Below are 24225 nucleotides of genomic sequence, written 5' to 3'. Positions count from 1 at the left end.
AAAATGGAGGGCCACTTGGGAGGGACACTGGCTGGGCTGACAGTTTTGGTGGGATGACTTCTCAGAGACATACTAGGGTAAGGGTGAGCAGTACTAGCACAGTAGATGGAGAGTGTCAGAAATATCTTCCACCAGGATTGGTTGGCTTGGTAGAATGAAAGTGATAAAAAGAACATATCCACCAGCATTTCTATCCCTGCAGAACTTTCCAAGAGATCCCTGACCCTCAGGCACATAGCCTAAAATTAGTCAATGGATCTTGTTCACTTGTAATCCAGGGATTTTTCAAACTGCTGTCTCTGTGCTGGGACTTGAAGGGAGTGAGACTATGCATATGCCCTTTAAAAGCAGAGTGTTGGTTTCCTAATGCCCCCTCTGGCTTCAGAGGACATAAGTTCTGCTGGTTTTCAAAGTCAGATATGAGGGCTTTTTTTCCTGGTGCAAGTTTTCTGGGCTGGGGAGCCCAGAATGGAGCTTAACTCTTTGTTCCTCAGGGAGGGCCTCTATGGTGATATACCTCCTGCTTCAGGGGTTTGGATCCTGACTAGACTGTGGGTCTGCTCTTCCTACTCATCTTAGTTTGGCTTTTTCTTTAAATCTTTCGTTGTAGTAAAATCTGTTCAGCTAGTTTTCAGTTAGTTTTCAGAAGTAGTTTTTCATATGTAGTTATAGATTTGTTTTGTCTTTGGAAGGAAGTGAGCTCAGGATCGTCCTACTCTGCAATCTTAATCACCTCCCCCCAAGAAGAATGTGTATTGTGCTGTTTATGGAAAGAATGTTCTGGATATGTCTGTTAAGTCCATTTGTTCTAAAGTGTGGTTCATTTCCAGTATGTCCTTGATCATTTTCTGTCTGGATGATCTATCCATTGTTAATAGTGGGGCATTGAAATATTCTCTTACTATACTGTCTCTTTCTCCATTATGTCTGTTAGTATTTGTTTAATATATTTTTGGTGCTTGAGTCTTAGGAGCATACATACTTACGACTGTTTTGTCTTATTGAGGTATTGACCTCTGTTTTATAATACAATTTTTTTCTCTCATTACCATTTTTGGCGTGAAATCGATTTTAAGTTAAGCTGGCCCACTTTATTTTGGTTTTTATGTGCCTGGAATATCTCCCATTCCTTCATTTTGAACTTATGTGTGTCTTCAGAGCCAAAATGAGTCTTTCTATATTTTTTTTAAGTTTATTTATTTTGAGAGAGAGAGAGAGAGAGAGAGCGCGAGAGAGAGCAAGCACACAATGAGTAGGGGTGGGGCAGGGAGAGAGGAAAAGACAGAATCCCAAGCAGGCTCCAAACTGTCAGCACAGAACCCAACATGGGACTCACACTCACAAAGTGTGAGATCTATGACCTGAGCTGAACTTAAGAGCTGGACACTTAATCAACTGAGTCACCCAGGTGCTGCCAAAATAAATCTCTTTTATGTACCATATAAATGGATGTTGTTTTTTACTCATCCAGCCACTGTGTGCTTTTTGATTACTGAGTTCAAATCAGTTGGGCTTACAGAGATTATTGATGTAAGGACTTGCTACTGCCATTTTATCTTGTGCCTTCTGGTTATTTTCTATCTCTGTTGTTTCTCTTACCTTCTGGTTGTGTTGGCCTTTGTAACTTGATGATTTTCTATGGTGACTGGCTCAATACCCCCGCCCCCCCCCCCTTTCATGTTTTAGGTCTCTGCTATACATTTTTGCTTTGTGGTTACCTTGAGGTTTACATACAACATCTCTTAAATAAAACAGTTATTTTTTCTGGTGATAGCATTTTATCTTCCTTTGCCTATAGTGGTTCCTTCCACTTTTTCCTCCCCTTTTGTTTTTTTTTTTGCTGTCAAATTTATTTTATGTTATGAATTGGTTACAAAATTGTAGTTATAATTTTAATGCTTTTCTTCTCTTAAGTGCTTAATTCTAGCATAATGGTTAAATGATCTGTTCTAAAACAGTTACAGTTTTCTAATTTTGGCTAGTGTTCACATTAACAGAGTTTTTTGAATTCTTTTTTAACTTAAAGAGCTGTTTTCAAGGTTTCTTTTAACAGATTTAGAGATCATAAACTCCCTCAGATTTGTTTGTCTGGGAAAGCCTTTATTTCTCCTTTATTTCTGAAGGATAACTTCACTACGTAGAGTATTTTTGGCTAGCAATTTTTCTTTCAACACTTGGTTATGTCATTCCAACTCTATTCTGGCCTGTGGAATTTCTCCTGAGAAATCTGCTGATACCCTAATAGGGTTTCTTTTGTAGGGTACTGTCTATTTTTCTTGTTTTTACAATTCTTTATCATAGATTTTGACAGTTTCATCATAATGTATTGGAGAAAGTCTTTTTGTTCTGAGGTGATAAGTGTTATATTAGCTTCTTATGTCCATTTGCTCCCCTAAGTCTGTGAAATTTGTTGTTACTATTGCTTTAAGAAAACTCTCTGTCCATTTATCCCACTCTTCTCCATCTGGTATAAGATTATTCTGGTTTTTCTAATGGAGTTTGATAACTCTCAGAGGATTTCTTGACTTCAGGAAAAAAAAAAAAACTTAGTTATCTTCTCTCCTCTAACCTGACTAATGTCTTGTTCCTATCTTACAATTTCTTCTTATCTCTTCCCCTTAATCTGCTATATTTCCAGTGCTTTCTATTTATTTATTTTGAGAGAGAGAGAGAGAATGAAGGAGCAGGGGAGGGACAGAGAGAGAAAGAGAGAGAGAGAAAAAAAGAATCCCAAGCAGGGTCTGTGCTGTCAGGACAGAGCCACATGTGAGGCTTGATCCCATGAACTTCAAGGTTATGACCTGAGATGAAATCAAGAGTTGGATGCTCAACCAACTGAACCAACCAAGTACCCTCCAGTAATTTCTAAAGTATTCTTAACCTCACTCTTTGATTTCTTTAGCTTTAGAATTTCGGTTAGTTTCTCTTTTAGAATTTGAAAATCTAGTAAATAATTTCTTCTGTTCATTAATTTTATTCCTGAATTCATTTGATAGTCTTCTTGGGTTTTCTTGCAGCTTGTTGAATTTCTTCATAACAGGTATTTTGAAGTCTTTATCAGATAGATTACACAATTCCATATATTTTAGTTCAATTGCTGGAGAATTGTCAATTTCTTTTTGCAGTACCATATTCCTAGAATTTTTGAGAGTGCTTGATGAAATGTGTCTCTACTGCCACGCTGGAAGTAGATAATGCTTTTACATCATCTTACATGATTTAACAGTTGAACAGTTTGGCAGTTAGAAGTCCTTCTTTTGTTTTCCACAAGGTGGCGATATAACCCAAGGTTTTGGTTTCTCTTACTTGAGCCAACTCCTTGTTAAAGTTGAGAACAAGCTTGTTTTAATTAAAAAAAAAAAAAAAAGCGGGTGTTAAAAAAATTGGAAACAGAGCTGGAAGACGTGTGGGACTTTTGATGTGCCTATGGCCCAGTAGGGGGATCCTTGAATAGGATAGTTCCAGACGTTTGACCTTGGACCTCTTGCTGAAACCCTGGGACCAGTTATAAAAAACATGTCCTCCCTGTTCTTCTTGTCTGCCTTGTTATCATTCTTTTCCCTCCCCCAAATCATGAAGGTCTTTCCTCAGACACGTGGGTGTTGCTGAAGAGCACAGGACCCTCCAGCTGCAGGCTGTGTCACCTTTCAGAATTTCACCTGCCACTTTGATTTTATCTTCTGCTAAAAGGATTACTAGTGTCACTGCCACTGGTGCCACAATCACCTAAGATCAAAAGTATTTGTCTTGCTCTTACTTCACTTAATGTAATGTTCTCAAAGTCCATCCATGTTGCAAATGGCAATGGCATGCTTTGCTTTTTTTTAATGGCTGAATAATTTTTCATCATAAACACACACACGCCCCGACTACACACACACCCACACACCCACTATATATATATATAGTTTGTTTTTGTTTATCCATTGGTGAACACAGGATTTTTTTAATGTTGCAGTGAACATGAATGTGCATATATCTTTTCAAATTAGTAGGGTTTTTAAAGATTTTTTAAGTTTTTTTATTTTGAGAGAGAGAGAGGAGAAGGGGAGAGAGGGGGAACAGGCAGGGTAGGGGCAGAGAAAAGGAGAGACAGAATCCCAAGCAGGCTCTGTGCCATCAGTGCAGAGCCTAATGCTGGCCTTGAAGGCATGAACTGTGAGATCATGACCTGAGCTGAGATCAACAGTCGGATGCTTAACCAATTGCGCCACCCAAGCACCCCCCAAATTAGTGTTTTTGGTTTTTTTGGGTAAATACCCAGAAATGGAGTTGCTGAATCATATGGTAGTTCTAATTTGGGGGGACACTCCACATTGTTTTCCACAGTGCCTGCACCAATTTACATTCCCACCAACAGTGCACAAGGGTTCCCTTTTCTCCATATCCTCACCAACACCAATTATTTCTTGTCCTTTTGATAATAGTCATTCTCACAGGTATAAGGTAATATCTCATACCTTGTAGTTTTAATTTACATTTTCCTGATCATTAGTAATGCTGAACATCTTTTTTCATATACCTTTTGGTCATCTGTGTATCTTCTTTGGGAAAAAATTCTATTCAGATCCTATGTCCATTTTTTAATCCAAATTTTTTCAGTGAAGGGTACTGAGTTGTAGGAGTGTTTTTATATATTTTGCATATTAGTGTCTTCTCAAATATAAGATTTACACATAATTCCTCCCATGCGGTAGGTTGCCTTTCCATTTTGTTGATTTCTTTTGGTCTGTAGAAGCTTTTTATTTGAATATAGCCCTGTGTTTGTTTTTGCTTTAGTTGATTTTGGAATCATACTTAAAAAGTCATCACTAGGACCAAATCAATGTCAAGGAATGCATTGCCTATGTTTCTTTTCTAAAAAAAAAAAAAAAAAATGTTTATTTATTTTGAGAGAAGGGGGTGGTGAGCACAGAGAGAGGCAGGGAGAGGACGGGAAGGAAAGAGGGAGGAGAGAGAGGAGAGAGAAAATCCCAAGTAGACTCTTTGCTGTCAGCACACACCCCAACAAGGGTCTTGAAACCATGAGCTGTGAGATCATGACCTGAGCTGAAATCAAGAGTCAGACGCTTAACCAACTGAGCCACCCAGGTGCCCCGCCTATGTTTCTTCCAAGAGTTTTATGGATTCAGGTCTTATATTCATATGTTTAATCAATTTAGAATTTCTTTTTGTGTATGGTGTAAGAAAGTGGTTCAGTTCTATGTTTTAGCATGTGGTTATCCTATTTTCCAACCATTTATTGGGGAGACAGTCTTTTTAACATTGCATATTCTTGGTTCTTTTGTCATAAATGGAAGATGTGTGCACAGGTTTATTTCAGGACTCTAAAGTGTCTTCTAATGATCTACGTGTTTGTTTTTTATGTCAATACTATTTTGATTACTATAATTTTATAATATAGTTTGAAATTAGGAAGTGTGTGATGCCTACAGTTGTGATCTTTTTATGATTGCTTTGACTATTTGGGTTCTTTTGTGATTCCATGCAAATCATAGGTCTATTCTATTTCTGTGAAAAATGCCATTCAAATTGTGATAATAATTTGATCCACGAAATTGGGGATTATGCTTGGTTAATATGGGCATTTTAACAATATTATTCCAATTCATAAGCATGGAATATCTTCCCATTTGTTTGTATCTTCTTCAGTTTATTTAATGAATGTTTTCTAGTTTTCAGAGTACAGGTCTTTGACCTCCTTAGTTAAATTTATTCCTAGGTATTCTTTTTGATACAATAGTAAATGAGATGGTTTAACTAACCTCTTTTTGAGAGTTTGTTGTTAGTGGATAGAAACCCAACAGATGTTTGTATACTGGCATTTGTATCCTACAAACTTATTGCATTCATTTATAGGGTTTTTTGGAGAATCTTGAGGATTTTCTATATATAATATTACGTCATGTGCAAATTGTGACGTTCTTCCTTTCCAATTTGGATGCCTTTTATTTTTCTTGCCTAAATGTTCTGGCCAGGACCTCGAGTACTATGTTGGTTAACAGCGTTTAGAGTAGTCATCATTGTTTTTTTCCTTATCTTTCAGCTTGTCACCATTGTATGCATTGTTAGCTATCAGTTTATCATGTATGGCTTTTACTATATTGTGTTACATTGACTCTATACCCACACTGTTGAGAATTTTTATCCTAAATGCATGTTGAATTTTGTCAAATGCTTTTTTCTGTGTGTATTGAATTTATCTTCTGACTTTTACCCCTCTTTTTGTTAGTGTGGCACATCACATTGATTTGTGGGTGTTGAACCATTCTTTATCCCTGGAATAAATCCCACTTGATCTTGGTGTAAAAGTATTTTAAAATATTGGTGAATTTTGCTTGCTAATACTTTGTTGAGAATTTTTGTATCTTATGTTTATCACGATATTGGCCCATAATTTGTGTGTGTGTGTGTTTGTGTGTGTCTTGCCTGTGTCTGGTTTTGGTATCATTATTATGCTAGTCTTGTAATATCATTTGGAAGGGTTTTCTTTTTTTTTTTTTTTTTTTTGTAGAGCTTGAGAATAATTGGTATTATCCTTTAAATATTTGTGTAATTCTCTAGAGAACCTATATGTTCTTGGACTTTGGTTTGTTGGGAGATTTTGATTAGTGATTCAAACTCCTTGCTAGTAATCAGTCTGTTCCTATTTTCTATTTCTTCATGAGTCATTATTGTTAATTATATAATCTGAGGAATTCATCCAATTCTTCTAGCTTGTCCAGTTTGGGGGTTTATAATTCTTCATATTAATCTCTAAAAATTCTTTGTATTTTTGTGGTATCAGTTATAATGTCTCTTCTTTAATTTCTGATTTTATTGTAGCCCTTTTTTTGTTTTAATTTTTTTTTCAACGTTTTTATTTATTTTTGGGACAGAGAGAGACAGAGCATGAACGGGGGAGGGGCAGAGAGAGGAGACACAGAACCGGAAACAGGCTCCAGGCTCCGAGCCATCAGCCCAGAGCCTGACGCGGGGCTCGAACTCACGGACCGCGAGCTTGTGACCTGGCTGAAGTCGGACGCTTAACCGACTGCGCCACCCAGGCTCCCCTGTAGCCCTTTTTTCTTGAAGGGTTTAACTAAGTGCTTGGCACTTCTATATTTTTGAAGAACTAGCTCTTAGTTTCATTTATCCTTTTTATTGTCTCTTCAGTCTCTGTTTCATTTCTTTGATCTCTGATCATTGTCATTTCCTTCCTTCTGCTAATTTTGGACCTCATTTGTCCCCCATTTTCTAGTTTCTTGAGGAGTAAAGTTGTTCATTTGAGATTTATTAATATTCTTTTTTTAAATTTTTTGTTTTTATTTTTGAGAGAAAGACAGAGTGTTAGTGGGGAGGGGCAGAGAGTGAGGGAGACCCAGAATCTGAAGCAGGCTCCAGGCTCTGAGTTGTCAGCAGAACCTGACGCAGGGCTCAAACTCACCAACTGTGAGAACATGAACTTAGCTGAAGTCGGACACTTAACCGACTGAGCCACCCAGGTACCCCAAGATTTATCAGTATTCTTAATGTAGTCATTTATGACTATGAACTTCCTGCTACACCTTCTTTTGCTGCTACTCATAAGTTTTGGTATGTTGTATTTCCATTAGACTCACTGCATTTTTAAATTTCTCTTTTGGTATCTTTTTTGATTCATTGTTTGTTTCCTAGTATGTTGTTTAATCTACACGTATTTGTGATTTGTCAGTTTTCGTTTGTAAATGATTTTTAGTTTCACAACATTGTGTTTGGAAAAGATCATTGGTATGATTTCTAACTTCCTAAATTTATTAAGATTCATTTTGTGGCCTAATATGATTTATCCTAGAGAATGCTCCATTTGCACTTGAGAAGAATATATGAGCTTTTGCTTTTGGATAGAATTTGTTCTCTATATATCTTTTCAGTCCATCTAGTCTAATACGTCATTTACAGCTCATGTTTCCTTATTGATTTTCTGACTGGGATGATCTATCCATTGGTGCAAGTTATGACTCCTACTTTTGTGTCATGGTCTGTTTCTCCCTTTAGGTCTGTAAATATTTGCTTTATGTGTAGAGGTGTTTTTTGTTGGGTAATATATATTTACAAATGTATTCTTTTGTTGGATTGACCCCCTTTATCATTATATAATGCCCTTGTTTTTCTTATATCACAGTCTTTGTTGTAAAGTTTATTTTGTCTGATGTAAGTACATCTAACCAGCTTTCTTTTTGTTTCTATGTTAATGGAGTATCTTTTTCCTTTCCTTCACTTTCAGTCTGTGGATCTCCTTATATTTGAGGTGAGTCTCTTGTAAGCAGCATAGTGATGGGTCTTGGGTATTTTTAATGGTTATTTATTTATTTTGATACATAGAGTCTGTGTGAAAAGGGGAGTGACAGAGAGAGAATCTCAATCTTCACCAACAGTGCAGAGCCTGATGTGGGGCTTGAACTCACGAATTGTGATAACATGATCTGAGTTGAAATAAAGAGTTGGTTGCTTAACCAACTGAGCAACCCAGGCGCCCCAAGGGTTTTTTTTTGTTTGTTTGTTTTTTACCCATTCAGCCACTGAATGTCATTAATTTTTTTATTGGAGTATAGTTGGTGAATAATGTTACATTAGTCTCGGTGTACAATTTAATGATTAAATACCTCTGTACATTATGCTATGCTCTCACAAGTGTAGATACCATTTGTCACCATACAACAGTATTATAGGATCATTGACTGTATTCTCTATGTGCTACCTTTGATCCTGGTAACTTACTCATTGCATAACTGGATGACTGTGCCTCCCACTCACCCATTTTTCCATCTTATCTTACACTCCTGGCAACCATTAATTCTCTGTATTGATGTGTCTATTTCTGCCTTTTTTGTTTTCGTTTTCTTTTTTAGATTCTAAACAGAAGTGAAATCATATGGTGTCTTTCTCTGTTTCACTAAATTAACTTATAATAACATCTAGATCCATCCATGTTGTTGGAAATGTCAAGATCTTATTCTCTGTATGGTAGAATAATATTAATATTATTATTTTTTTAAGATTTTATTTGCCCATTTATGCATCTATGGACACAGGTTGCTTCCATATCTTGGCTATTGTAAATAAGGCTGCAATAAATATAGGGGTACATATATCTTTTGAAATTACTGTTTTCATTTTCTTTGGGTAAATACCCAGTAATAGAATTATTGCATTATATTGTATTTCTATTTTAAATTTCTTGAAGAATATCCACAATTGTTGCACCAATTAACATTCCCTTTCACAGTGTATGAGAGATCCTTGTTGTCTACATTCTCACCAATACTTTGTTTGTTTGTTTTAATACTAGCTATTCTGACTTGTGTTAGATGATACCTCATTGTGGTTCTGATTTGTATCAAATCCTGATGATGAGTGATATTGAGCAGCTCTTCATTTTTCTGTTGGCTATCAGTATGTCTTCTTGGGAAAAATGTCTATTCAGGTTTTCTGCCATTTTTAAAATAAGATTATTTGTATTTTTGGTGTTGAGTTGTAGTTCTTTATATACATAGATTATTAGGCCTTTACAGATATATCATTGGAAAGTATCTTCTGCCATTTAGTAGGTTTCCTTTTTTGTTCTGTTGATGGTTTAGGTGAGTGTGAAAAAGCTTTTTATTTTGGTGTAGTCCCAATAATTCATTTTTTAATTTTGTTTGGCTTGCCTGAGGAAACATATGCTTAAATATGTTGATAAGGCTGATGTTAGATTATTGCCTATGTTTTCTTGTACAAGTTAGGGTTAATCCACCAACCTTACAACATTAGAATATTCTAAATTTTATTGCATGTTTATATTTACCAGTGAGTTTTATACTTTAATCTGTTCTCCTATTACTCATAAGCAATCTATATTTTCAGCTTGAAGAAATGTCTTCAGTATTTCTTATAAGAAGGGTTTAGTGGTAGTCTCCTTTAGATTTTGCTTATTTGGAAAACTCTCTCTTTCCTTCTGTTCTAAATGGTAACTGCTATGTAGAGTTGATAGTTGTTTCCTTTCAGCATTTTGAAAATATCCTACAACTTCCTTCTGGCCCTCAAAGTTTCTGCTGAAAATAAATCTGGTGATAGTTCTCTTGTACCTAACAAGTGGCTTTTTCTCTTTCAGCTTTTAAGAGGCTCTTCTTGTCTTTAACTTTGGACATTTTATGTGTTTTGCTGCGGTTCTCTTTTGGTTCATTTTGTTTGTCACTCTTGGGGATTCTGGATCTGATGTCTGTTTCCTTCCTAAGGTTATCGAAGTTTTAGCCATTATTTCTGCAAATAAGCTTACTACCCTTTCTCTCTTCTCCTTCTGGGACCCCTATAATGCTAAATATGGTCTGCTTTATGATGTTCTGTAGGTCCCTTAAGCTATTTTTTTTTCTTTCTTTCTTTTTCATTGTTGTTATTGCTCTCTTTGGATGAGTTTTATTACTGTGTTTGAGTTCCCTGATCCTTTCTTCTACTTCATCTAGTCTACTGTTGAACGTCTAGTGTATTTTTCAGTGCATTTAATGTATTCCTTAGCTCTCTGACATCTATCTGACACTTGATTATAGTGTCTGTCTTTTATGTTGAAGTTCTCCATGTGTTCATCCATTCTTCTCCCAACTCAGTAAACATCCCTGTGAACAGGCACATAGATTTATTCATTTGGTTAAGGGCTTTTCTGAGGTTTTGTTTTTTCTTTTGGAAGACACTCCTCTGTTTCTTCTCTTTGTTTGACTTTATGTTGGTTTTTATTTGTTTAATTTTTAAAATTTGTTTATTTTGAGAAAGAGTGTGTGCATGAGCATGGAAAGGGCAGAGAGAGAACCCCAAGAAAGCTTCAGACTAGCAGCACAGAGCCCAACATGGGGTTCGAACTCACGAACTGTGAGATCATGACCTGAGCTAAAACCAAGAATCAGATGCTTAACTGACTGAGTCACCCAGGTTTTTATTCATTCGATAAAAAAGCAACTTCTTCCACGATTGAAGGAATGACCTCATATAGAAACTTTATCTTTAAACCCTGCCCTTTTGGTTGTCTCTGAAATATTTGTGATTTCCAAACAGCCAATTTTATTTTTAGTGGCTACCAGTATTTCCTGGTGTTAATATTCTAAATGGGAATATCTCAGCATGTAGATTTGGGCTTATTGGAGCCAGACTGTCAGGCAGCAGGTTTTAGAGTATGCAAATATACAGTTTTATGTGACTGCAATCATAGGTCTTACTGGACACTATCTAGAGGTGTCCCTTGAGTGGCAGTCACAAAAATGAGCATGCCAGAATAGCATACAAGGTCCTTTCCAGGAGATACAAGTGGTCTGAAGTGAGACAGAGGGAGAGCACAAAGAGAGTCTCCAAAGACCTCATCCCTGCAGTGCAATTCAGTTGGCCCCTTTTTGTGTGTCAAAGGAGAAGGTGATTTCTGAGGCTGAAAGTCCAGGCATGGCAAATAAGTCTCTTTCATGAAAGACTGGGTTGTGTTTTATTCTGCTTTCTGCACAATGACTTGAGTGTTATACTGCCAAGAAACACCAGTTTATTCCTTAAGGTCCCGTGAGACCCAGGAATGCAACTCTTAGTGACCACCAGAGGTAGGCACTTAAGGGACATCTCCTGGGTGGCGACAACAAACACTGAGGCATAAGACATAAAACTTAGCAAGAGACGTAGAGTGGGGCTTTTGTATGTGTCTGATGCACCAGTTTTTGAGAGGTACTTGCCCTGTGAAACATGGTAGAGGGAGAACACAAATAAAATCTACTCCATGAGGTTTCTGGAGAAGATTACTGTGGGTGCTTAGCTGTGTGTTTAATTATAATCCTGACCTTCAGGTCCCAGTGACCAAGATAAACTATTAGGCCTCTTTTCACAGAAAGATGTGGTTTCTCCTTCTGTTGCCTTTTGCCGTGCTTTCAGTGTGGTGGCCCTTTAAGAACTGTGTCTCTGTGGGTTACAGTCCTCTGGGACCTTTAAACATAAGCTCCCCTGGCCATAAGAGCCAGGTGATTTAGACGTATTATCTGTGTAGCTACCGCACAAATCAGGGTGCCAGAGGATGAAAACAGCTCTCCTTCAAGAGATTGCAGTGAGAGGGAGTGGTAGAGAGGAGAATACAAAGATGATGCCCACCAGCTTAAGTCCCCAGAGAAATCTCCAGCCTCTAGATGTGTTACATTAGATGTGTGTTCCTCAGCATGGTGCTTTAAGTAAATAAGCCTCTTTGCCATTAAGTCTGGGTTCCTCTCAGCTGAGTGCCTCTGTGATGAAGTATGAGCCCACATGCACTTTAATTGCAGTTTTTTAGTTTGCTATATACTTGCAAGTCTCATGGATATGAGTCCCTTTGGCTTTTAAATCTAGATGTTTTGCAGGCTCATCTTTGAGGTACAGGCCTTAAAAGTTGGGATACCTGATGTGGGGAGAAACCTTTTGATCCATAAGCAGAAGCTCTTGGTTTTGAGGTCCCTCCTGCTTGGGGTGGTCACCTTGACCAGTGTGGGGTTTAACGGCAAAATCCTCCTCTCTGGCACACTTTGATGTGTGTGTGGTGTGTGTGCCTCCTTTTTTCCACTGTTTATGTGTTATTCAGCTGGTGTTTAGGCGCTTTTTTCAGAGGATGTTGTTCCACATATACCTGCACATTTCGTGTATCTGTGGGATAAAGTGAGTTCAGAATCTTGCCATGTCTCCATCTTGAATAAGACCCTGTACTGTTGTGTCTTAGATAATGACATTAATATCTATATAATAAGCTGAGTCAGAAACCTCAGGGGCACCTTTGATTTCTAGTTCTCCCTCTGCTGGAATATTACAGGTTATCACTACCTCCCTTCTAAACTGAAATGTCCTGTGTCTCCCACTCTTCCTCAATAGGGAGCCATCCTTAACTCAGGCATGTAACTGTGGATAGTTAGGACATTTTTCTGGTGCTTTTCTGTTTCCACTATTATCACATGAGTGATCTTCCAAAAGTCAAATCTGATGAAACCAATTTCTCCCTTTAAGACTCTTTCACAACTGGAGAATGAAATCCAGACTTGGAAAGCATTTCAGACAAGTGTCAAGATCTCAGCCTTAGTCTTATTCTCCTTTTCTTCCACCCCGTGGTCACTTATGTGAATGGCTTTGGAGTACATATACACTATGCTTTGAGATACCTCCCTGGCTTCCATTTGCTGCTCTGTTAGAAACGATCTTCTTTCACTCTGCCCCTACCCAACTTCTAGATCTGTGTTTAGCTTAGGCCTCATCTCTTCTTGTAGGCCTTCTTAGAATATTCCAATCTCCTTGCCTCCAGTCTGGGTTAATTGCTCCTGTTGTATGCTTTCACATTGTAACCTCTATATTGGCATTTAGCAAGTTTTTCTATAATTATTTCCTAAGATACCATTTTGAAACCTTAATCCAGATTTTCTCCCAATAACTGTCCTCCTTATATTGCTTATACTCTGAGTGGAAGAAAGGTAACCAGTAAAATTGTTTTAAGGGATAGACAAAACATTAAAAAATAGAGAATATGATTTTTAGTTGAAATTATATGAGACTTAGAGTTCATCAAGAAGAAACTGGAATGTAAAGGACTCAGGACATAAATAGATCAGGAAGAAAGCTAGAGAGCTAGACTACCTCTCCACCAGACTAAAGATTCTTTGGACTTGGTAGGTGAAGTAAGAAAGCCAAGGGGTGACAATTGCACAAGAAGCATACAAAGACTATGGCCTGCTGTGTGCCCTTTTCTTAAAAAGACATCTTTTTCAAGTGCAGTAGGAAGCCTAGCATCTTCTAAGGGTAACAGATGTATTCTTCTTGTCTACCTTGTTAATGCTGTTGAGGAAGCAATAGCCACACAGAAGCTTCACTTTTAAATTTAATTCAAATCCAGGAATATTATTACTAAATAATAATAAGTATTACTTTATTAATAATAATATTAAGTACTATTACTAAGGTAGTAAGATGATAGTTGAGGGAATTTCTACTACAACCCATTGAAACTAGTTTGGCCACAGTAACCTCAGAATGACCAGGAAGCATGTGTCATCTTGGAATCTTGCCCCTGGCAAGATTTTTACCACTGTATCTGAGGGGTACAGGACTATTCCCTAAAAAATGTATTTCATAAAATTTTAAGGAAGACATTTTTGGGTGAGATCTTTTAAAATAAATTTCTAATGTTCAGTTATTAGACACACATTTTAGGGAAAATTAAATTTATATATGTTGGTAATTCATAGTGGGAAGTTTCCTTTGTTAAAATTATATGAGTTCATTGAGGGTCAGGACTTTTGTGTATGTATTTTCATGTAGAGTCATGAATTAAAATAGAGAATAGAATTAGAATAGGAATAGAATAGACAATATAACTGGAAGCCCTTTATTATTTTTTTCTTTCATGTGGATTCTTTGTATCCTATTAGTTTTGTCTACTCAGGTAGGTGAGATTCCTGTTAACAAATTCAGTTTAGGAAGCTGTTTGGACCCATGTAAGTATTCCCGGGACCTCACTTGACTTACATTTAGCAAGAGTCTGGAAATGGTCCTGAGAACACATTGAGAAGAAAATATCTAGAAATAGAACTAGTAGCACAATTAGATCACTAAGAGATCTTGAAACTACTAGGAGATCAGCTGTGATGCAAAGAGATTGATGGCTGCATGCTTCAGCATGCCCTGAGGTCCAAGACCAAAGCAAGCCCGCACCGCATCTGAAGCATCACTACACCATGCACCACATATCAAACAAAACTCACAACACTCATACATTGTCCTTTGTGAATGCCCTTAAGCGGTGCTAGTGGGATACCAATATGATCATTGGACCCTGGAATGCAGATGCAAGGATAAACGGTGTTTGACATTGTAGAGGTGACTTTTTAGTATGTTGGCAGCCATTCTTGATTCTCTAACCAAGAGCTTTAGGACCCTGGAATGCATTCAGTCTGGTATAATACAGTATTTACCCTCAAAGATTACAGTTAGAATTAATTCCTCTGGCTAAGTCCAAATCCACAATTGAGAAAACCATAGCCTGAAATAAAAGTATGTTCACAGTCTTTCTCTAGTTCAAGCTCACCAATGTGTCTAGGATTGTAGAAGAAAGGTAACAAGAAATGAAAATAGGCATCCTAAGACCAAAAATAATACAAATTGAAAGGAAACGAAAAAAAAAATTACCAGACTAAGGCTGAGAAATTCAGGAATATAGTCTCTTAGATATTTATTGTAATCTCCAAAAAATAAAACAAGATAAACCCAAAGAACAAAAACCACTTTCTATACAGAATTCACATACAAACTTAATACCTAATAGAGCACATACAGTTTTTACACAATTTCAATAAAGAGAATTAAAACTTCACAATGTGAATACTTTGTAGCTTTAAACCCAGACAAGAGCTCCTGTGGACACATAAGAGTCACGATATTTGCTGTGCAGCAGTTAGTTTTCAACTAAATGTCACAATCACTATATGAAAGCACTAAGCTGTTACTGAATATTTTCTGAAGAAGAGCTCCATAGAACAGTCACTGAGGAGCCAGAAAGTGCCCGGTTACAAAAGTCTTTGTGCATTTCCCAAAATGCTCAGTGGGAAACGTAGAACTACAGAAAAATCTCTGGGCACGCATCTGTCTTGTTGACATTGGATTATACAATGTTTTGTGGTTTGATGCATGGGCAAAATGTCTAAATCAACTGTTCTTATGTGACTTTAAAGCAGTTGATGTTTTGTGGCAGAGTCTGGGGCTGCTCAGCACAGAGGAATATGTCGATGCTGCAACTTGTCTTCCTCATGGGGACAAAAGCAAGAGGGCGCCAAACAGGGTAATCTGTTGGCTTTTACAAGGCCAGTTGGGTTCTCTGCAGAAAAGCAATGATATATAGCTGCCCCTTCTGCACATTTCCATTCACAGGGAACATAATGTGACCTTGCCCATGTATTGTCTGGAAAAATCTCATCTCATTCTTGCTGGGATCACATTCTTGAGTCTCACTCTTCTTAGAGTTCTCTCTACTCCTCTATCCTGCCATAATTTAGCATTCACATAATATCCTGGTATTTTTTTCCCTGTTCTTCAGTCAGTATGTAGGGGTAGGAACCATACATCTTCCCTGTTTAATTCCCACAGCACTAAGCACATGGTATTCAATAATTGTGATGATGACTAACGGAACATTTACATATGCTCTTAAATTATTCTAGTGTTGGCTCCCTGCTTACGTTCATCTTTTTTTTTTTTTTTCCAATTTGGCACAAAGTCATCCCTAATCTCCCTGCTTCATCCACATTCACTTGACTTCTTCAGTTGGTTTGAGAGCTGAGTATAAATTTCACGCTATCACATTTAAAAATAGGGCCACACATCACTGGTGGTAGCCCAAAGCCATTTAAGATTATTGGCACATCCTCACATGTCAATTTCAGGCAACTGCTGTAGAAAGAATGGAAGGTTTCATATGATGTACAGATGGCCAAGGTTATCTAAAACCAACTGTTTTTCATCACTTTTAGTGAACAAATCATAACTTTTCTTCCTACGGGTATCATCATTTATTTTGCTAACTAAATGAAAAGGCAAAGTACAATATTAAAATGAGTGTTTTGCCTTAAAAATTAAATTGGCATATAGAAACTTAAGGTAGTTGATCTACTTCAAACCTCATGTAAAAAAAAATACAGTTTTTGTTAATCCAGCAACCAGGCCTAATTTTTTTTTTTAAATTTTTGCATCTCACTGAAATTCTAGGCCTCTAATTGTAAGATTAACCAAGGGGGTTTGAGGATGAATATATGAATCTATGTTGAAATACCAAAGAAAATTAAGAATTCTGACTTTTGCTTCTCCTCTATCACCAGTGTGGACAATTGAGAATTGTAAGTGAGTAAAACATTAACTACAACCTAAAAAGACATCAATGTTTTAGAATTCCTGGGTTGACAGTGTTGAATTTGCAAACAAAATACAAAATCTAATAACAAAATATACACACAAATGCAAGAAAAATTCTTAGCACACAGAATATGTGATCAACATTTCTGAGAAGAATAAATATGACTTTACCTTATGTGCATATTTTTTCTTAGGTATCTAAATTAGCCTCTTATAAGAGGAAAATTCTGAATTCAAGAAGGGAATGCCTATATAAAATGAATGAACATCGATTCTGTCTTAAAAATAAAATCCACAATTCTAAAGCGCAAAATTGACATATATTTGCAGATACTAAATGTTTGGTTTTATAGGAAAAAAAGTACTTTAAAATAGGCACAGAGGAGTTTCACATGACACCAATAAGGTACTTACTGTATAAATTGCACCACTAGACAAATACAGCTACAAGAAATAATTTGAATAAGTTACACAGCCATCAAAGCATCTCACACATTCATTATAATTCACTCTTGCACGCTAGTTTATATACACTGAGTAAGTCATTAAATATTGCACTTATTGGCCCATGAACCCTCAATTATGAGGTGTTGAAAAATAGAAAACAAATCTATTTTTATAACATATTTCATGCAACATTTAAGACATTTCAGTTCCACAAACACCATTAAATAGTTGTACATTTGGACAGTCCAACGGTATCACATCACGTCTGACGACAACAATATATTAACAGGAATTACAGGAAGTTTTCATTTAGCACACATCCTAGGGATGATGAAACAATGCATGGAAAACCATACTACTGATAGAGCAAACAATCCCCAGATTTCACTTTGATGAGGAATATGGAACCACTAGACAGATGCAAGTCATGCTCACGTCCCTGAAAGGCCAGGGGCCTGTATGGGTCACGTACCATCTGTGTCTTTAAGAACAGCATTCATGAACCTAAGCATCCCTAGCCACAAACATGAATATGGAAATATGGCCATTAAAAAAAAAAGCCACAGCCAACTCTCAGTTGTCCACTAGGAAGGAAAGTATGATTACAGGTGAAGGAAATACACAGGTAAACCCCCAACTTCATTTCAGCAAATACTTATTGATTGAAACTCCACCAACAGTAGTGCTGATGGGAGGGAAGTGGTGGAATTTGAATCTCACATCCTATTCTCGGTCCTGTCAGTCAGTGAGAGGATAGTGCTTTAAAAAATGAAAAAAAAAAAAAAAAAACCCACCAGGAAGTGGAAAAGAGAACCACAACTGGAAAGTTCAATTCCTTACCAGCTACATGCTCTGACAGAGGTTTGGAAATTATTTTTCTCTAGGATGTTGGCAAAACGTATTTTTCTCTATTCTTACTGGAAATTATGTGCACACAGAAATCAGCGCAAAGAATCTATTGTGTAGGCCTTTTTAAACAACATGTGAGTTACAGTTGGAACACAGCAGAAGCTCCCTTTTCCCTAGCACTGAGAAAGCACCATATATGAAAATTTCCCTTCATATAAAAGGTATCTGTATGTGTGTGTGTGCGCGTGTGCGTGTGTGTGTTGGAAGTGGCCTAAGTGTAAATATTTTAATCTACCAAAGGGAATTAGTTGATTGGAGTGTCCAACATTTCTGTAAAGGTTTTTAAGAAAAAAAAAAACATTTACTTATGAAATGCTAATAATACATACATATTATTTTAAATAAATATCCCAGACCTGTTTTTGCACCCTTAGGGGATACTGTATTTCTAGAATCTAGAGCCCTTTAAGTGCATCATAGGGAGAAAGAGTTTTTTTTTTTTTCCTGGTCATAAATTTCATCTTTGACCCAATTTGTCTTAATTCATTCCAGAATAGAAAACAGGTTTATGTTGCTTTGGTCAAAAAACACTTAAAATACAAAGCAATCCAGAAAACTGACCCTACCAGTTCAGCTTGTTGGAAAGGCTTCTTCATTTTACTGGTGCGCTACTCAAGCACAAGTAGTATACACAAACAGGCAAAGCAAAGCAGTGCTGCAGAGGTTATATCTTCCAGGGGGGTGAATAGAAAGGCCACATGGGTCAAGTTGCTCACATGCTACCCTGACCTAGCACTCTGAGTATACACACAAAGGAACAAAGAGTTTGAGTTACCAGTCATGCAAACTCTCTAACTTAAAGTTTCTTCAGACAGAAAGACCACTTCCTAAATATACCACACCAGAAATACCTGATTGAGAATTCTAATAGTATATGAAAACTATTCACAAACACTTTTTGGTCTCAAAGGGTTTTAGTCATGACTTGAAGATAAGATTTAGGTCACAGTTTTTCACATGCAGCTACTACCTCAGCCTTAAGATGGCTTGGTAGAGTCTGGATCCATTTTAAACATAGTCTGACAAGTGCCACATGGTCAACCGAGGATGGCATAAGACATACTCATTGTGCAATAAGACACACAGTGGACCAAGCCCATCAGGATGAACCTCTGATAACAGACTACCACATTCCAAAACTACTGTTGCTTTATGGAAGTTCATTTAATAGTGGAGTATTTTTACTTTAAAAAATATTTAATATGTGAAAGTCTATTTTCAGCATAGACTTGGTCAAAATTGGAGGTTTAAATTGGTCCCTGAAAAATGACCGGTGTGATCAACAAAAGGACTATAATGAATCTGGATCAGGGTTAAGTAGGTGAAAGATACATGCTCACCATGTGTTTGAGTGTCTTGTTGAAGTTAGGTTTTAGTTTTGTAGAATTTATCCTTCACATTTATCATAATGATGCTGCAGTTTTCTGCTACAACTGAAGGCATCCTAGTTCCCTTGAGAAATAATAATCTTAGCACTTATTTACCAGGCAGCAAAGGGATACTGACTTGAGGTAAACCCCAGCAGGAATTAGAAGAACCTACAGCAAAGTTCACCAAGGCAGTAGAAGCTGTGCTGGAGAGGGGAGTGCAGCAGCAAAGAAGGGATGGACTGTCCTAACTCAATTGTTCTTAGGACCCCAAACATGGGATGCCACATTTAAACTGCCATCTTAGGACTTGAGAAATATCATGCACCTTCTTCATCTATTCATGTCCTCCGAAATGTAAATGCCCATCCACTTGGAGGACACCTATTTAGATGAAAAACTTTCCAGTCCAGGTTTGCACTTGAACTAAGAATGGAAAGGAATGTGCCAACACCAAAGCTCTTGGAAGCATTTGCTCAACAATCAAGGTTTGTTTCTCAAAGTAATGGCAGGGGTGAGGGTGAGAAGATGGGCATCAGAGAGACAGATTCATACTTGAAACACTAATTGAATTGTATCAAATACAACAAGATGGATGTTTTAAATGTACACACTATGTACTTTTTAAGGTATCTTGATCTTGTAAGTACAAATTTACGCCATCGTTAAAAACAATTTGTGGCTATTAAGCTTTTGTGAGGGATGGAGAGAATGTAAGAGGCTGAGTGTGTGTGTATTGTCAGCAAAAAGGTTAAACATTGCAATTAGTGTTAAAAATTTTAAGTAATATAGTTGAATCCTCCAGCATTACCTCTTATGACAAAAAATATTTAATTTTAAAACCAAAATCCGTTAGTAAAATTAGGAATAGAGAATATCCTCTCTTCCTAATGCTTCATAGCATTGAGCTCTGTTACAATCCCCTCTGGAAACTTCTCATTGAAACTCACACCTGGGTGGGAGCTTCAGGACAGAGAATGAATTAGGAAAGCCCCACCTCAACTGAGGTTTGGAAAACAAAGTATCCACAGTTCCTTGGCAATGACACTTGGGCATCCCGCTTCCCTGACTGCCATAAATTAGTCCAATTTTGAACTAATTAGTTCAAATTAGTCATGTCTGACATTGTGAAGTAGGCTCCTGACTTGGTCTTTTGGTCTTAGGGCCAATTTCAGTCAGTTTCTCAGAGAAGGGGTTTACACAAAAGTAAAACTCAGCTCTTTACCTTCTACATTTCTGACCCTGATTCTGCTCTCCCCTTTAAAATAATGCATATAGCAAGGTCCTTGTAAAAGCCATGTGGACTTCATACTTAGGTCCCGGACATCTGTATATGTATATGGGATGGGGCTGTGAGAGAGGCAAGTTTTCCTTGCCTTCTTGCTTGGTATTAGATTATACAACTGAACGTAACAGCTCTATCATTGAACATGGCCATGTTCTAGTCCAGGTTATAGAAATAGTGCACTATCATGCAAATAGGCTTCTGTAGCAAACAAATATGTTTTGATTGCCACTCCCCTTCTCTTTCCCTTCACTGTCATTTCTGGAATTCTTGAAGCTTGTTGGCGCATTAAAATCCAATAAGACATTCTTGTCTTTACTAAGCTGTGGCCTGCCATCTAGGGTGCCAAGGTGGAAATTTATTACCAATTAGTGGATCTGAAGCTCAAGGTGAGAAATGACACTGATAGGCTTAAAACATCCCACAGGTATTCTGTAATTTTCACTTTCTTACTAATAATGTATATGACCTAGTTCTTTAGCTTGTAGACATTTATTATCCAATGGCAAATTTACCTATCAGTATCCTTGCTAAAAAGACTTGCACCCAATACTTTTACAGGAACTGTGCATGAAGAGAGGGAAAAAAAAAACTTGAACATAGCCACCAAAAGACGGGGAAAGTGACTCTACCTAATGAAACTGTCCTTCTACATCTGCCAATCTGTGCCTTCCTAACATATAAACTGCAAACAATATTGGATGTGCTGAGATGCCAATTTCCTTCTGGTGCCCAATGAAAAGAGCTGGTGAGATTTGTATGCTTGTTATTCCTATAGGGAATGGGGATATGCATTAGAATTAGGAAGAACTGGATTGAAAAAGACTAGAGATAAACATGGTCTTTTCCTCAATCTTTGAACCATTGGGATATTGTTTAAATTACTTGTATTATACAAGAATGTAGCTGAGGTGTGAACAGAAGGCACTGGTTTGGGAAGCAAGCCTCTATCCTGTGAGAAGAGGGGCTCTAACAAGCTTCAACTTGAGCTTGATTCTGAGCATTGGTGATGGTTTCAGAAAGTGGTGGTGATTTGTGTGTAATGGGGGGGCAGTTATTAGGGAAATAGGGGTGAACGCAGTCCTTTGTTAGCTGCAGGTATTCCTACCTGTCTTGGTTAAAACAACTGTCACATCATGCCTTAACCAGATGCCTCTCAGGCTGTTGGTGCCCTCAACTATTCAGAATGTTGGGCACATACAGTGGCAACAGTAACCCTGGGTTAGAGACATTGATCATTTAAACAACTAAATTAAGAGGATTGTTTAAATCTAGTTCCTATTAAATAATTCTACTTCCCACACTGGAACTAGATTTAATGTCTTAGAAAATTGGCAAGAGTTTCAAACACAGTACTTTAAGTTCTTTATAGTCAATGGTCTCCTCAGTTATTAATAACACTGAAAAACAGACACATTTCCTGAACGGTAAACTAACCAGACCCATGACGGTCTCCTGAGATCTCCTCTTGTCCACACACACAAACAATTCCTTGTTTATCATCCATACAAGTGAATTGCAAATTTGAACCCGTGGCACAAAAGTCAGTTGTAGTGAAATTACAGTCTGAGGTCCCAGCAGTAGCTTAATCTTGAGAAGAAATCTGAAACAAAAAGAACCTACAAAGACAAGTAACAAATTACATGCAAATACCAGATGTTTATAGATGGATAGTCCTTACAAATTTGAGATCACATATTTGCCACATATTAACACAGGAAATCTCCCACGAATTGAATGCATGTATGAGCCACTGACATCAAAGATTTCCCTCAAATAATTATTAGGCAGTATAAATGAAGGTTAATCAACCATTTATAAATGCTGTTGGTTGGTGATGTGCCCCCCGCCCCGCAGAACTGCCTTTGTGGGGACATTAACAACCACAATTGGGCTGTGGTGGAGGAGGGGTTTCCTTGAGTCTTGTGTTCTGCTTTGCGGCAGTGATGGCCGGATCCGTCTCCAAACTCTCTGACATTTTGTCACAGATGATATCCACAAGACGCTCAAATGTCTGCTTGACATTAATGTTATCCTTGGCACTTGTTTCAAAAAATTCAAACCCTGGAGGAAACAAAGAGAAACACAGCTTGGTCATTTTACACTTCTGCTGAAAACTAAATGGGACTTGATGATGTTTTTGGCTGGTTGATTGTGTGAGAGAGAAGAGGTGGGCCCAAGATGCAATTTGAACAAATGTTATCATCTTGCTATCAAATTCTTTTGTTCACGGCTGTGTTCCCATTTTATTTTTCCCTATTTTTTTTTCTTTTTTTTTTTTGCTACCAGCACGGCTGAATGAACACCAACAAATCTCTTTGCAGAAGTTAGTAAGGGCAACATCGAGGAATTGCCACAACATGTCCTTCCAACTCCCGGGCACCAGGTAGCTTCTTGAAAACTTCTCTAAGATGGATGTTATTTGGCATATCTTTCTTGTCCCATTTCAGATTCTATCAAAGCTTTTAACTTACATGTTTTCCTTAACCTGCAATAGGGGCTACCAAACATCACCAGGGTCTGGTCTGACTCTTTCTGTGTCTGCCCTGCTGGGGCCCCAGGAAAGGAGGGAGGGTGGGCTTTTGGTAAATTTTCAGCATCTAACTGGACACAAGGTGGCACTAAGGAGTCACTGGATTTACCTTAAATGTGCTTCAACCTCCTTTCAGAAATTTTTGTGTCCTCTTAGCCGTTCACTGCTTTGTATACCATTGCATCTATCTATTGGTGCTGATTTTCCTAGGGCTTCTGTCATCTATCAGCAGCAGTGTTTTTACTGACCTCTGGGAAAGGACCTGATACATTCCCAAAGAGATTCCAGAATAGCCAGGAGGTACAAAAAAAGGTGGTGGCAGTTGGACACTTCTACCGATGTGTCACTGTACCTGGGCAGAAGCAGCCATAGTTGGCTATTCTGTACACAATCTTAACACTCTATTGTTTGCCTTCACATTCCAGGGGCTCAGCTTGCCAGTTAGTTGCCATGACAACCTCCCCAGTCCATTCAGGGGACTTTGATTTAGGATGTATTGGGCTGGACACAAAAATGCTTTTCTAATCCATTCTGAATTTTACGCCCTATAAATCCTTCTGCTTACATCTGGCCCTATCTCAAAGGAGCCACATGGATTCAGAATGATTAAATCATTTGATTTCATCTCAGCTCCTGAGATCAAAGGAGGAAAAAAAATAGACTAATATTTCACATCCATGTCTAAACACTTTAATTACTTTTTAAAAGTAATATTGAAAGATAAAAAGCAATTCTCCGGAAAAACTTATAATTTAGTTATGATACTGTGGAATTAAATGACTATTTTTGAGCTTGAATTTCACTCATTATGTATT

General features: G+C 37.5%; 1 protein-coding gene across 2 annotated transcripts in view; it reads right to left on the bottom strand.

Moving 5' to 3' along the window:
* Window positions 1-15171: 15171 nt before the first annotated feature.
* The window catches only part of RAB3C (RAB3C, member RAS oncogene family), a 297846-nt gene continuing 288792 nt past the window's right edge, over window positions 15172-24225 (bottom strand). For both annotated transcript variants that reach the window (XM_030321390.1, XM_030321383.1), the window contains exon 5: window positions 15172-22941. In XM_030321390.1, coding sequence (XP_030177250.1) covers window positions 22754-22941 — 188 coding nt within the window. In that variant the 3' untranslated portion in view covers window positions 15172-22753. The remainder of the gene's footprint in view (window positions 22942-24225) is intronic.

This window comes from Lynx canadensis, chromosome A1 (assembly GCF_007474595.2).
Source record: "Lynx canadensis isolate LIC74 chromosome A1, mLynCan4.pri.v2, whole genome shotgun sequence".
NCBI lineage: Eukaryota > Metazoa > Chordata > Mammalia > Carnivora > Felidae > Lynx > Lynx canadensis.
This window is presented reverse-complemented; position numbering and strand designations above follow the sequence as displayed.